This window comes from Lithobates pipiens, unplaced genomic scaffold (genome assembly GCF_037356315.1).
Source record: "Lithobates pipiens isolate NorthernLeopardFrog02 unplaced genomic scaffold, aLitPip1_a1.2 Scaffold_18, whole genome shotgun sequence".
Classification (NCBI taxonomy): domain Eukaryota; kingdom Metazoa; phylum Chordata; class Amphibia; order Anura; family Ranidae; genus Lithobates; species Lithobates pipiens.
Window position 1 is genome coordinate 178,924,155 of NW_027507758.1, and position 13,476 is coordinate 178,937,630.

The window sequence follows — 13,476 nt, forward strand, 5'->3', positions numbered from 1 at the left end:
TGCCATTACAGGCGTTTCCTGGGCTAGACACCCTCTTACTTGGCAGTTCTTCATAGGAGCAATAAGGCTCAGACCTCAGAAAAAGCCATGATTTTCTAAGTGGGATCTTCCCCTTGTCTTGTATTTCTTCTCAGGAAGAGAGATGGAACACACAGATCAGTTCTCTATTAAGGAATTTTCTCTAAAATTTGCCTTCCTGGTGGCTATAACATCGGTCTCGGATGCATGTAGCCATTTCTAACCTTTTTTCCTGATCGGGTAGTTTTGATTCCTATGCTGGGTTTAAACCCCAAAGTATTATCTGTTTTTCATGATAATCAGGAGATTGCTCTTGCAACATTTTGATCAACCGAAGATTCCAGTGTTCATCCCCTAGATGTCGGGAAAGCTCTTGTACACACGGTCGGAGATTCCGTCGGAATGTGTCCGATTGGAGCGCTTTGTCGGATATTCCGACTGTGTGTGGTATGCATCGGACTGTTTCCGTCGGACCAAATTTTCCAACTTGCCGGAAATATTTTCCGACAAACTGCTCCGATCTGACATACTCCGATCATGTGTAGAGAATTCTGATCGGACAAAGTGCCACGCATGCTCAGATCAAATTCCTACATCAAAGCTATTGGCTACTAGCCTGAACGTAGTCCCATCGTAATGAAATTACGTCATCACGTTGTGAAAGATCGGATTTTCTGACAACTTTGTCCGACCGTGTGTATGCAACAGTTTCGGACAAAATCCGACGGATTTGGTTGTCAGAATGTCCGACCGTGTATACAAGGGTTAAGACAGTATCTAGAAGCTACAGGTCCATTCCGTCAGTCCGACTACCTGTTTGTTCTTTTTCATGGAAAGAATAAGGGATTGTGTGCCTCTTCCAGATCTATTGCAGCATGGATTGTTCAGGCCTTTCAGTGGACTTACAAAGCTAAGGGATTAGCACCTCCAGGAGCAGTGACCGGTCACTCAACCAGAAGCGTGTCTACATCATGGGCGGCTTCATGTCATGTGGCTCCAGAAGTAATTTGCAAATCGACCTTGTGATGTTCAATTAACACGTTCATGGCGTACTACTGCGTAGAGCCAGCCTCTTTCTCTTCTGTTAATTTTGTTTTACATATCTTGTCTGTTGAGGGTGCCAATTAAACCTTTTTTTTTTTTGTCCAGCACTTTGCCCACCCGGGTGTGTATGGCTAGTTATTTTCCACATGTAGGCTGACATGGAGTGTCAGGAAAACTGAAAATTTCTATCAAATACTTACATAAATTGTCCTTTCCTGATGGACTCCATGGCAGCAGGAGTTCCCTCCCAGTGGCTGGAGTAGGCTAAATTATGGAACACGGCCTCTGGCCCAGAGCAACGATTTATGGGAAAAGGGTCCTATGAGTTATGAGGGAGCGGGATTAACTCACACGTAGGCTGCAATGGAGTCCATCGGGAAAGGAAAATTACAGTAAGTATTTGATAGAAATGTTCAGTTTCATTCTCAATAATGCTAAGCTATTTTTTTAAAGAACACAAAAGGTGTATTTTAGAACAGGAAAAACACTTTTGAAGGTGGATTATGCTTAACACCAGCTAATGTGTATGGCCAAGGAGAGAAGTTAAAGGTAAACTTTGGCCTCCCATTAAATATATGTGCTGTGGCAGTTAATCATAAGTGCATTTGCACTTACAGTTTTATCTTAACCCCCCCCCCCCCCTGCACAGTCCTACAAATACCCTTTAAGCCTGTCTGTGAATTTCACCTAATGCAGTTTCCTGTGATGGTGTGGCAATGATACTGTCTTGCTCCTGAATTAGGAGCAGTGTTGCTACTCTCATATAGTCTGTGCCTTTACTGTGATATAAAGAAAAACTTGCAGTGGGTAGTATGTCTAGCAGAATTTTTTGCTTTTTTGGATTGGCAGTCCTGCTAAAATCCTCCCACCTTGAGCTGCAATGCTTGGGAGAGGGAGCATGTGAGACAAAGAATGATTTGTTTTAGTAAGGTATGGTAAAGGAAACTTTTGATTACTTTTTAAGGCTTGTGAATTATAAAGTAACTGGATTTGTTACTTGTTTAGACTTTTATACTTGAACCTTAAATTGTACTTTAATACAGATTCAAAGGTAAAAATATAAAAGTACTATTCGCAGTCTCACAGAGTAGTCGTTTCTGTTAATGTGGCCTAGTTAGATGCTTTACTAGATGTGGGTAGGAAGGCACTATACCTAGGGAGAAGGTGGGGTGAAAAGAGAACTGGAAGAATTTAGTCTGCCAGTGTAGTGTGCATGAGTGCCAGGAAGTAATGGGCACATCAGAAATATGAATATAAATAATATTTTTTGTCTTTAGAGTTATTACCTGATAAATGTTTTTCTTCTGTTCTTTTCAGGTGTGGAATGAAATGACTGAGCTGGTCTCGTCTAATGGAAACTACTGTAGTTATCGCAAAGCGTTTTCTGAGTGTGTAGGGTTTAAAATCCCTATTCTTGGTGTTCACTTGAAAGACTTAATAGCTGTACATGTTGTTTTTCCTGACTGGGTGGATGACAATAAAGTAAACACTGTTAAAATGCAACAGTTATATGTTACTCTCAATGAGCTGGTTTCACTACAGAGTGCTTCACCTCACTTAGAAACAAGTATGGATTTAATTAACCTCTTAACGGTATGTATGTATTTTATTTACCCCAAAATAATGGCAGACTGCTTGTTCTTGATGTGAAATAAAAAAAAAATGTCAAAACTAGCTTTGGGCTCAAGAGAAAACCATCACAGAATCTAGACCAATGGACCAGGATAGGTAGTGGGCATGTAGAATCTGATGCCATCCTAAACATTATCTACAAGTTTGAGGATGAATAATATGGAAAATGTGTGCAACATGGATAGGGTGGTATGGGGTTCATGGTTGGTTTTAGATTTGTCTATGCAATATACAGAATCTTACAAAAGTGAGTACACCCCTCACATTTTTGTAAATATTTTATTATATCTTTTCATGTGACACTTTGCTACAATGTAAATTAGTGAGTGTACAGCTTGTATAACAGTGTAAATTTGCTGACCCCTCAAAATAACTCAACACACAGCCATTAATGTCTAAACTGCTGGCAACAAAAGTGAGTACACTCCTAAGTGAAAACTTCCAAATTGAGCCCAATTAGCTATTTTCCCTCCCCAGTGTCATGTGACTCGTTAGTGGTCTCAGGTGTGAATAGGGATCAGGTGTATTAAGCATGGTGTTATTGCTCTCACGCTCTCATACTGGTCACTGGAAATTCAACATGGTACCTCATGGTAAAGAACTCTCTGAGGATCTGAAAATAAGAATTGTTGCTGTACATAAAGACGGCCTGGGCTATAAGATTGCCAAGAACCTGAAACTGAACTGCAGCGGTTTAACAGGACAGGATCCACTCAGAACAGGCCTTGCCATGGTCAACCAAAGAAGTTGAGTGCACATGATCAGCTTCATATCCACAGGTTGTCTTTGGGAAATAGACATATGAGTTCTGTCAGCATTGCTGCAGAGGTTGAAAGGTTGGGGGGTCAGCCTGTCAGTGCTCAGACCATACGACGCACGCTGCATCAAATTGGTCTGCATGGCTGTCATCCCATAGGGAAGCCTCTTCTAAAGATGATGCACAAGAAAGCCCACAAACAGTTTGAAGACGAGCAGACTAAGGACATGGATTACTGGAATCATGTCCTGTTGTCTGATGAAACCAAGATAAAATGATTTAAGCGGAGGTCCACCCTAAAATGGACCTTCCGCTCATCGGATTCCTCCCCCCCTCCGGCGCCACAATTGGCACCTTTCAGGGGGGAGGGGGGTGCAGTTACCTGGATAATCCAGGTAACTGCACCCACTTCCGGGGTAGCTCTGTGCGGAAAGGGGCGTACATTACGCCCCTTTCCGCAAGTGCCCGCCCCCTTCCGCAAGTGCCCCGCTGCCTGCTGGGAAACACACAGATCCCAGAGGCAGCAGGGACCGTCCTCATTGCGCAGCGCGGCCCGAAAGGCTCCATTTCCTGATTCCCATACCCAAGATGGCGGCGGCAGCACTCGAGTGTCGATCTAGAGATCGGCTTCGGGTGCCGACATCGCGGGCGCGCTGGACAGGTAAGTGTCACTATTTTAAAAGTCAGCAGCTGCAGTATTTGTAGCTGCTGACTTAAAAAAAAAAAAAACGCGGAGTCCCGGCGGACTCCCGCTTTAGTTCAGATGGTGTCAAGCGTGTTTGGCAGCAACTAGGTCAGAAATACAAAGACAAGTATGTCTTGCCTACAGTCAAGAATGGTGGTGGGCGTGTCATGGTCTGGGGATACATGAGTGCTGCCGACACTGGGGAGCTACAGTTCATTGGGGGAACCATGAATGCCAACATTTACTGTGACATACTGCAGAGCATGATCCCCTTCCTTCAGGGACTGGGCTGCAGGGCAGTATTCTAATATGATAAGGACCCCAAACACACCTCCAAGATGACCACTGCTTTGCTAAAGAAGCTGAGGGTAAAGGTGATGGATGGCCAAGCATGTGTCCAGACCTAAATACACAAGTAAAGGCACAGAGAACTAGAGCAGCAAGTATCCCACAGTATTAGGTAATATGCTGTATAGGCATATTAATATATGCACAGTAAAGATAACATAGTAAAAGTCCACAGTCTTATGATTATTTAAAAGGTCCACGGACCATATAGGGTGATGATGGGGGGGGGGGGTCCCACACTCAGGGCTGCCATCAGGGGGGAGAACAGAAACCATGTTCCAATGCACTGAAAAGACACAAAGGGAGAGGCACCTCTGGGTGGAGATATAGGACTAGTTTAATGTAGATAAAAATACACAGGCAACTCACATTTTTGTAGTCATAATAAGCATTGATCCCAGCATAGGGGTATCATCAGTGTAGTCAGTCCATTCCTGCTTTGTGGGCACTCTTGGCCTGCTACAAACACCGCTGGATGGTCATCGTCCGGCCGCAGAGGAGGTTTACTCAGAATGAGACTTGAGGCGCAGATGGTTTGCAGGCAATGAAGGATGACGTCACTGGAAAGCGACGTTTCCTGAGCATACAGGCTGCAAGTGATGTGGCATCCTTCTTCACGCCACTTACAGCCTGTATGCTCAGGAAACGTGCCGCTTTTCAGTGACGTCATCCTTCCTCACCTGCAAACCATCTGCTCCCTCAAGTCTCGTTCTGAGTAAAGCTCCATTGCGGCAAGACGATGACCATCCAGTGATATTTGTAGCGAGCCAAGAGCACCCACAAATCAGGAATGGACTGACTACACTGATGATACGATACCCCTTATGCTGGGATCAATGCTTATTATGACTACACAAATGTGAGTTGAGTGTGTATTTTTATCTACATTAACTTGTCCTATATCTATACCCAGAGGCGCCTCTCCCCTTGTGTCTTTTCTCCAGACTTAAACACTATTGAGCATCTGTGAGGCATCCTCAAACGTAAGGTGGAGGTGCGACTGGGTCTCTAACATCCACCAGCTCTGTGATGTCATCATGGAGGAGTGGAAGAGGACTCCAATGGCAACCTGTAAAGCTCTGGTGAACTCCATGCCCAAGAGGGTTAAGGCAGTGCTGGAATATAATGGTGGCCACACAAAATATTGAAACTTTGCCCCCAATTGGCACATTTTCACTTAGGTGTGTACTCACTTTTGTTGCCAGCGGTTTAGACATTGATGGCTGTGGGTTGAGTTATTTTGGGGGGACAGCACATTTACACTGTTATACAAGCTGTACACTCTACTTTACATTGTAGCAAAGTGTAATTTCTTCAGTGTTGTCAGGTGTTTTTTTATGATGCATTGGTGTAGATTTTTAGGATTATTTATAGAGACCCAGTGCTATGATGGCTTGGTCTTAAGCCCAAAACTAGTAATTCCTTTTCTTTTTTTTTTACTTCTCATAATTATTTGCTAGAGGATCCCAACCTTGCTAGATTTATATGAGAGCCCATTTTTTTTGGAGCCTAGTGATTTTGGGACCAGGAGGGAGGTTTGTAAGTTTTGAGTGTATTGTTCTTTATGTATCATAAACAAAAAGTAGCAAAAGAGAACCTTTTCCTAATATGTATCAGTCCTTCTTTCGCAAGCGCACCCTGAAGTGTTACTAAACAATGTCCTTTTTCTCCAAAAACCAGACACATCCAATACCCAATGGGCCTATAATTTATTTTTCATGAAATAGTTTTACTATATTTTCTGCATTCTTGTAACATAGGCTACTGAATCTTTCCTTCCCCCCTCACTTCACTTTGTTTGAAACAAAGACTGCATGTTAGTTACATGTGCACTACTCTATACATGTTACAAATCCCATAATAGTTGACTGCAATAGAAGAGGCAGCATAGTCATTAATCTTAAACAGCACTAAATTTGATACTTTTGGGACTTTCTCATACCTGTGCCATCCACCGTGCACTTTAATTCCATCCTCCAGCCTCTATGACAGTGGTCGAGTCATTGTGAGTATTATATTGATGTACCAGTTGGGGGAAGGAACCAGAGCATGCAGCATGGGACACAGGCATCTGACATTTGCATAAATGTTGAATGATTAAACTGACCAAGGCTGTAGCTCTGGAACAAGGAAAGTATAAGACATGGCCACTGGAGAGTTGAGTATACTATCTATTCAAATGCAGGGAGCTGACATTTTGATTTTAGAGACCTGATATGGACTTGCATTTGTCCTGAAAAAAATGATCAATTAGAGTAGTTTTTCAGACTAAAGTACTAGAACATTTTCCAACAACAAAATCTGATCGGACTTTGTCTGATCATTTTTAGAGAATTCCGATCAGATAAAGTGCCCCGCATGCTCAGATCAAATTACGAGACCAAAGCTAATGGCTACTAGCCTGAACGTAGTCCTGTCGTAACAAACAAACGTCATCCCGTTCTGAACGCTCAGATTTTCTGACAACTTTGTCTGACCGTGTGTATGCAACACCAGTTTCAGAAAAAATCTGCTGATTCCCTCATCCACCTGGAAAGTGTAGATGGGGAATTGGAACATTCTGTGATCAATGTATGGGCTGCCTAAGTGCTAAGACCAGCCATAGACAGTTTAAATCTCAGCTGGTTCAGCAGGAACCGGCTGAGATTTAGACCATTAATGGCAGGCTGAATGTACCAAGTTGATTGTTCAAATTGGGTACAACCAGCCTGCCGGATACTGTGGTCGCTATATCTGCTAGCGACAATCAGTTTGTTGGGAGAATACAATTGCTCAGTGGAAGGGATTCCCCTATCACCACTGTCTGTGTTCATGGGGGAATCATGCAAGTTTCTTTCCTGCAAGCTGTGGAACTGAAAGTTTGTAAAAGGTCTTGAAAGAACAGGAGTGGGAGGGAGACAGATGGGGGAGAGAAGGGAGGGGGATAGGAACAGTGCAGTGTACACTCACTCACGGGTCCAGGCTGGGAGCTCAGGAATCAATGACAAACAGAGGAATCTGCAGTTGCTGGTTTTCATATTTCCCACCCACACATTCTCTCTCTTCAGATACAGCTTCACACTGGGGATAGTGTGGATGGGGCGGGAAGACAAGAGGAGGAGCAGAGGTGGGAGAAGGAGGAGCTGTATTTTTCTCTGATCTCCCATCAGTGAGGAGGGGTGGGTGTGTTCGCTGGGCTGTGCAAGAATGTCACAGACACTCTTACAGAGCTGCAGCCACCAGTTTCAGAATTTACAGGCTGATTCTCCTGTCCTATGGACGGAGAAATCAGTCTCTTTTTTCACTGTCACTTAGATAATGGGAGGCTTGCCCCCCCTGCTGGTGGAGTCCTTCCTGAAGTCGCTATCATCCCTGCCAATGAGGATGCAGAGGGAAGGAGCAGATCGGGCAGCCGTGGCTATGCGAGTGGCTCTCGTATAATGCATGGTACAGTGTCAGTGAGCAGAGGGAGGGGGATAAATCCCCTGCAGGAGCTGTCAGGATGCTCTGCCTCTCTGAAGAGTCTGTGTCCACTCGGCGGTGACCCAAGCAAGATGCAGGACGCCCGCTACATATTGAAAGAAAAATGTGTTTTAATTGGAGGGCACAGCATAATGTTGGGGGGGTCAGGGCCCCCTCTGGCCCCCCCTTAGTGATGCCATTGGGGCTAATCAACAATCTTTAAGACCTTGCCCACTATTGCCAAATGATAAACCATGATGACATGTAAATACTTTACCTTCTGTTTTAAAGGAAACCTGATCTGGTAGGAATTAGCCAGATTGCCATTGCCGACCTGCTTAAAAATTATATTTGACTGGCAGTTACCAGTCAAGGTGATCCTTTGATTACAATACTTTCTGAATCATTGATGGAAAAAAAATGTGCAGCCAGTGAAATTGTAACTTATTTGCATATGTTTATCAGCCCGGCAACCAATTTAAATATTTTTGCAACTGTCTTTTCAGTTATCGCTTGATTTATACCATACTGAAGATGATATTTATAAACTTTCACTTGTACTTGAGCCTAGGAATCCAAAATCGGTAGGTAATGGTATTAGTCATTGGTCTTTTATTATATTTATTGGATCAGTTTTCAGTGGTGGTATATACTTAAAGAGTTTGGTATGTGATCTATATTATATTTAGACCCCTTTCACACTGGATTGTTTTGCAGGCGCTATAGCATTAAAAATAGTGCCTGCAAAATGCCCTAAAACAGCTGCTCCATTCACTCCAGTGTGAAAGTCCAAGGACTTTCACACTGGAGTGGTGCGCTGGCAGGGCGTCAGAAAAAGTCCTGCCAGCAGCTTCTTTGGACCGGTGAAGGAGCGGTGAACTCCTCCACCGCTGCTCCCCGTTGAAATCAATGGGGCAGCGCTGCGTTACCGGTGGCGTTTGCAGGTGGATTTAACCTCTTTTCAGCCGCTACCGGGGGGCTAAAACGGCCCCACTAACAGCCGAATAGTGCTGCTAAAACGATAGCGAAGCGGCGCTAAAAATAGTGCAGCTTTACCGCTGAAGGCTCAGTGTGAAAGGGGTCTTATGTATTCTGATTTCATAATTTTTTTGATGAATTTCTGAAACAATAACCAATTCAAACTGTGCAAATTTCAATAACCAATATAAAAAAAAAAAAAAACAATCACCACTATCTTTACTTCCCAAACTAATTCATGGCAAGTTTTCACTTGGCTGCAAAGCCACAACAGGGTACACTCAATGCTTTAGATCAGGGGTCTCCAAACTACAGCCCTCCAGTTATTCAGTAACTACAATTCCCATCATGCCTAGTCAAGTCTTTGAATGTCAACGTTTTACAATGCCTCATGGGACCTGTTCCGCAAAAGCTGGAGGGCTGTTTGGAAATCTGTGCTTTGGATGTAAAATTTGTGTATTGCTCTTCCATGCATGCAGTTAAATAAATCAGTGGTGGTGGTGGGATTGTTTTTAAAGCTCATTTACTGCATGTTAAGAATATTAAGAATATGTAAATACTTGAACATCCATAGCCTGGTGACTACGATCACTTTAAAGTCAAAGCGCATGTTCAACCAAAAAGTGCACTTGCTCACTATTCCCAGTCCTTCTCAGCTAAACTGTAGTAGAAACAACCACCTTAGCTACATACCTACCTACAGGAATAAAGCTGCACCCTAGTTTGGGAGGCTGTCAAAATTTTTTGGACAAAATCTTCATTAGGGCTGGATATAGCTCCAAAATAGGCCCTTACAGACTTGTATTGGTTTTCTCCTGAACATCATCAGTCTCATGAGATTGTCTCATACAAGAAGGGACAGCACCTTTATTCCTATATGCACTGGTGTCTTTGTATTGTATTTATTGTATTTTAACCTCTTTGATGTAAAAAGCCAGAGCCTGCCATTTGAAAACAGTACTGCATCTACAGTATTTTGGTGAAAAAAGATATATAGTTAACAAATTTAACCAACCTATTTGTCAGGATCCGACTCTGAACCTGGTACCTCTGTGGTGTCTGACAGTGTTCCTTTTTACTGTGCCACCTAAGATCCTGGATAGCTCCTTGTCTGATTCCTTGGACAGCCTTGCTTTGTGTCTTGTTTATGATGAACCTTAAACCCATTGCTCCTCCCATGAACGTCCTGATTTATTGTGCTCCTCTCCAACCAATATCTTGCTCCTTACACTCTTGATGCTTTAAATATCTTCACAACCATTTGTAATTTAGCTTTGGTTTGTTTTTCAACTAGGCTTTTGCTGGATCACAACCGGCAACCATTTGTTACCAACCTTTGGCTTGTTTACCAACTATGCTTGCCTATGCTTGGGGTGATCCTGAGAGCCTGTCAGGGCTGGGCTCAGCCCTTCATTCTCTGAGCTGGCCACTGGCCACCAATTGCCAGCTCCCATCTCTTTTCACTGTTACTCAGCTGTCGTTGATATCCTGCTTGTCTGTCCTGTCTACTTAAGCCGTCCAGTCAAGAGGAGCTCTGCTTCGCCTTGGTCAACATTCACAAGAAACATCTCCTGCATTCCTGTTTAAAGACTGGCTTTGCTGATATCCCTTCTGTCTGCAGATCCTGCTTGCTGTTCCATTACTTTGACCCCTGACTTTTGGCTTGTCTGACTATCCGTTCTGGTTACTGAACGTTGGCTATGTTTTGACTACTTTGTTCTTTTTACTTTTATTATTAAACAAGTATGATTTAACTGTACTTCTGTCTCGGTCTGATTTCATGGTTTCTGACAATAGATGAAGGCCATGAATTCAGAAGATACAGTCAATCCACTTGTTGGTAATATTTTTTCCAGATTGGATGAACTGGATAACTGCATGGATCAGTTCCTCATGGCGTTACAAAGGCTCCTGAGACACACAGCTCACCTGGAATCTCTCACTGCCCTGATACAACCTATGTTGCAGGCCGACCCTGCTGCTGCGCCAGTCTTGGTGCAGGCACCTGCCTCAAGTATTACCTCTATAAGAGAGATGGCAAAGGTATTGAATTCATTCTTCTCCTCAGTCTTCACGAGGGAATCGAGGGTCTTCAGTAACCAAAACTGCAGTGTTTATCCTCATGACACATCACAGGAAGCACATCCATGGTTAACAGAGGACAGAATTAAAATTAGACTTGGGAAACTTAAGATTAATAAATCACCGAGACAAGATGGCTTGTACCCGAGGGTACTTAGGGAACTCGGTCAAGTAATTGCCAGACCATTGTTCCTAATTTTTACTGAAAGTCTACTGACTGGAATGGTACCAGCTGATTGGAGAAAAGTCAATGTAGCACCAATATTTAAAAAGGGCCCAAAATACATCCCTGAGAATTATAGACCAGTTAGCCGAACGTCAATAGTATGTAAACTCTTGGAGGGGATGATAAGGGACTATATACAAGATTTTAGTAACAAGAACGGTATCATTAGCAGTAATCCGCATGGATTCATGAAGAATCGTTCTTGCCTTCTATGAGGGGGTGAGTTGCCAGCTAGATAAAGAAAGGCCCATAGATGTGGAGTAGCTAGATTTTGCAAAAGCATTTGACACAGTTCCCCATAAAAGTTTACTGTACAAAATAAGGTCCGTTGGCATGGACCATAGGGCGAGTACATGGATTTAAAACTGGCTACAAGGGCGAGTTCAGAGGGTGGTGATAAATGGGGTGTACTCAGAATGGTCAGGGGTGGGTAGTGGGGTCTCCCAGGGTTCTGTGCTGGATCTGAACAAATCAATGGGGTGGGCAACTACATGTCAAATGAGTTTCAATGTAGAAAAATTTAAAATAATGCATTTGGGTGGCAAAAATATGAATGCAATCTATACACTGGGGGAAGAACCTCTGGGGGAATCTAGGATGGAAAAGGACCTGGGGGTCCTAGTAGATAGGTTCAGTAATGGCATACAATGCCAAGCTGCTGCTAACAAAGTAAACAGAATATTGGCATGCATTAAAAAGGTGATCAACTCCAGAAATAAAATGATAAATCTCCCGTTCTACAAGACTCTGGTCTGGCCGCACCTGTAGTATGCTCTCCAGTTCTGGGCACCAGTCCTCAGGAGGGATGTACTAGAAATGGAGAGAGTACAAAGAAGGGCAACATAGCTAATAAAGGGTCTTGAGGATATTAGTTATGAGTAAAGGTTGCGAGCACTGAACTTATTCTCTCTAGAGAAGAGACGCTTGAGAGGGGATATGATTTCAATATACAAATACCATACTAATGACCCCACAATAGGGATAAAACTTTTTTGCAAAAGCGAGTTTAACAAGACTCATGGCCACTCACTAAAATTATAGGAAAATAGGTTTAACCTTAAACTATGTAGAGGGTTCTCTACTGTAAGCCCTTGTACACACGGTCGGAGATTCCGACAATCAAATCCGTCGGATTTTGTCCGACGGATTTTGTCCGACGGATTTTGTCCGACGGATTTTGTCCGAAACTGTTGCATACACACGGTCGGACAAAGTTGTCGGAAAATCCGGCGTGATGACCTTATTTCATTACGACGGGACTACGTTCACGCTAGTAGCCAATAGCTTTGGTGTAGGAACTTGATCTGAGCATGCGTGGCACTTTGTCCGATCGGAATTCTCTACACATGATTGGAGCATTTTGTCAGAAAATGTTACCAACAAGTTGGAAAACTTGGTCCGTCGGATACTCCGACGGAAACAGTCCGTTGTAGACCACACACAGTCGGAATATCCGACAAAACGGTCCGATGGGACACATTCCGTCGGAATCTCCGACCATGTGTACAAGGGCTAAGAGTGGCAAGGATGTGGAATTCCCTTCCACAGGCAGTTTCAGCAGAGGCATTGATAGTTTAAAGAACGACCGCAACATACAGGGATATACAATGTAATACTGACATATAATCACACACATAGGCTGGACTTGATGGACCTATGTCTTTTATCTCACCTACTATGTAACTATATGTCTGGTTCCATGTGTGCTCAGAGAAAGACTCCACAACACCTTCCAGTGGGCCTCCTACAACCCATACCCAAGGGAGAGAGGCCCTGGACCCAGGACCCACCTGCCTATGGATTTCATTGTGGAGTTACCCAACTGGTTGACCGGTTCTCAAAGATGTGTCATTGTATTCCACTTAAGAAGTTGCCTACTTCTAAGGAACTGGCTTCCATTTTTGCTAGGGAGATCTTTTGCTTACATGGGCTACTCAAGTTGATCGCCTCGGACAGGGGTAGTCAGTTTGTGTCCTGGTTCTTGCGAGCCTTTTGTGCACAGTTGGCAATTCAGCTTGCTTTTTCCTCTGCGTATCACCTGCAGTCTAATGGAGCTGCAGAACGAGTAAATCAGTCCTTGGAGCAATTCCTACGTTGCTATATTTCTGACCATCATAACAACTGGTCAGACTTACCATGGGCAGAGTTTGCTCACAACAATGCCTTCTACTTCCTGATTGTCCCCATTTATGGCGAATTATGGTTTCCAACCTTCCATGTTGCCAGACTCGTTTGTTCTGCAGTATTCCTGCATTAGAAAAGCAT

At 43.5% G+C, this 13,476-nt stretch overlaps 1 protein-coding gene across 5 annotated transcripts in view; it reads left to right on the top strand.

Moving 5' to 3' along the window:
• The window catches only part of RASGRP3 (RAS guanyl releasing protein 3), a 280,740-nt gene that overhangs the window by 225,225 nt on the left and 42,039 nt on the right, over window positions 1-13,476 (top strand). For all 5 annotated transcript variants that reach the window (XM_077486434.1, XM_077486437.1, XM_077486433.1 and 2 more), the window contains 2 exons: window positions 2,380-2,655; window positions 8,432-8,509. In XM_077486434.1, the coding sequence (XP_077342560.1) occupies window positions 2,380-2,655; window positions 8,432-8,509 (354 nt within the window). The remainder of the gene's footprint in view (window positions 1-2,379; window positions 2,656-8,431; window positions 8,510-13,476) is intronic.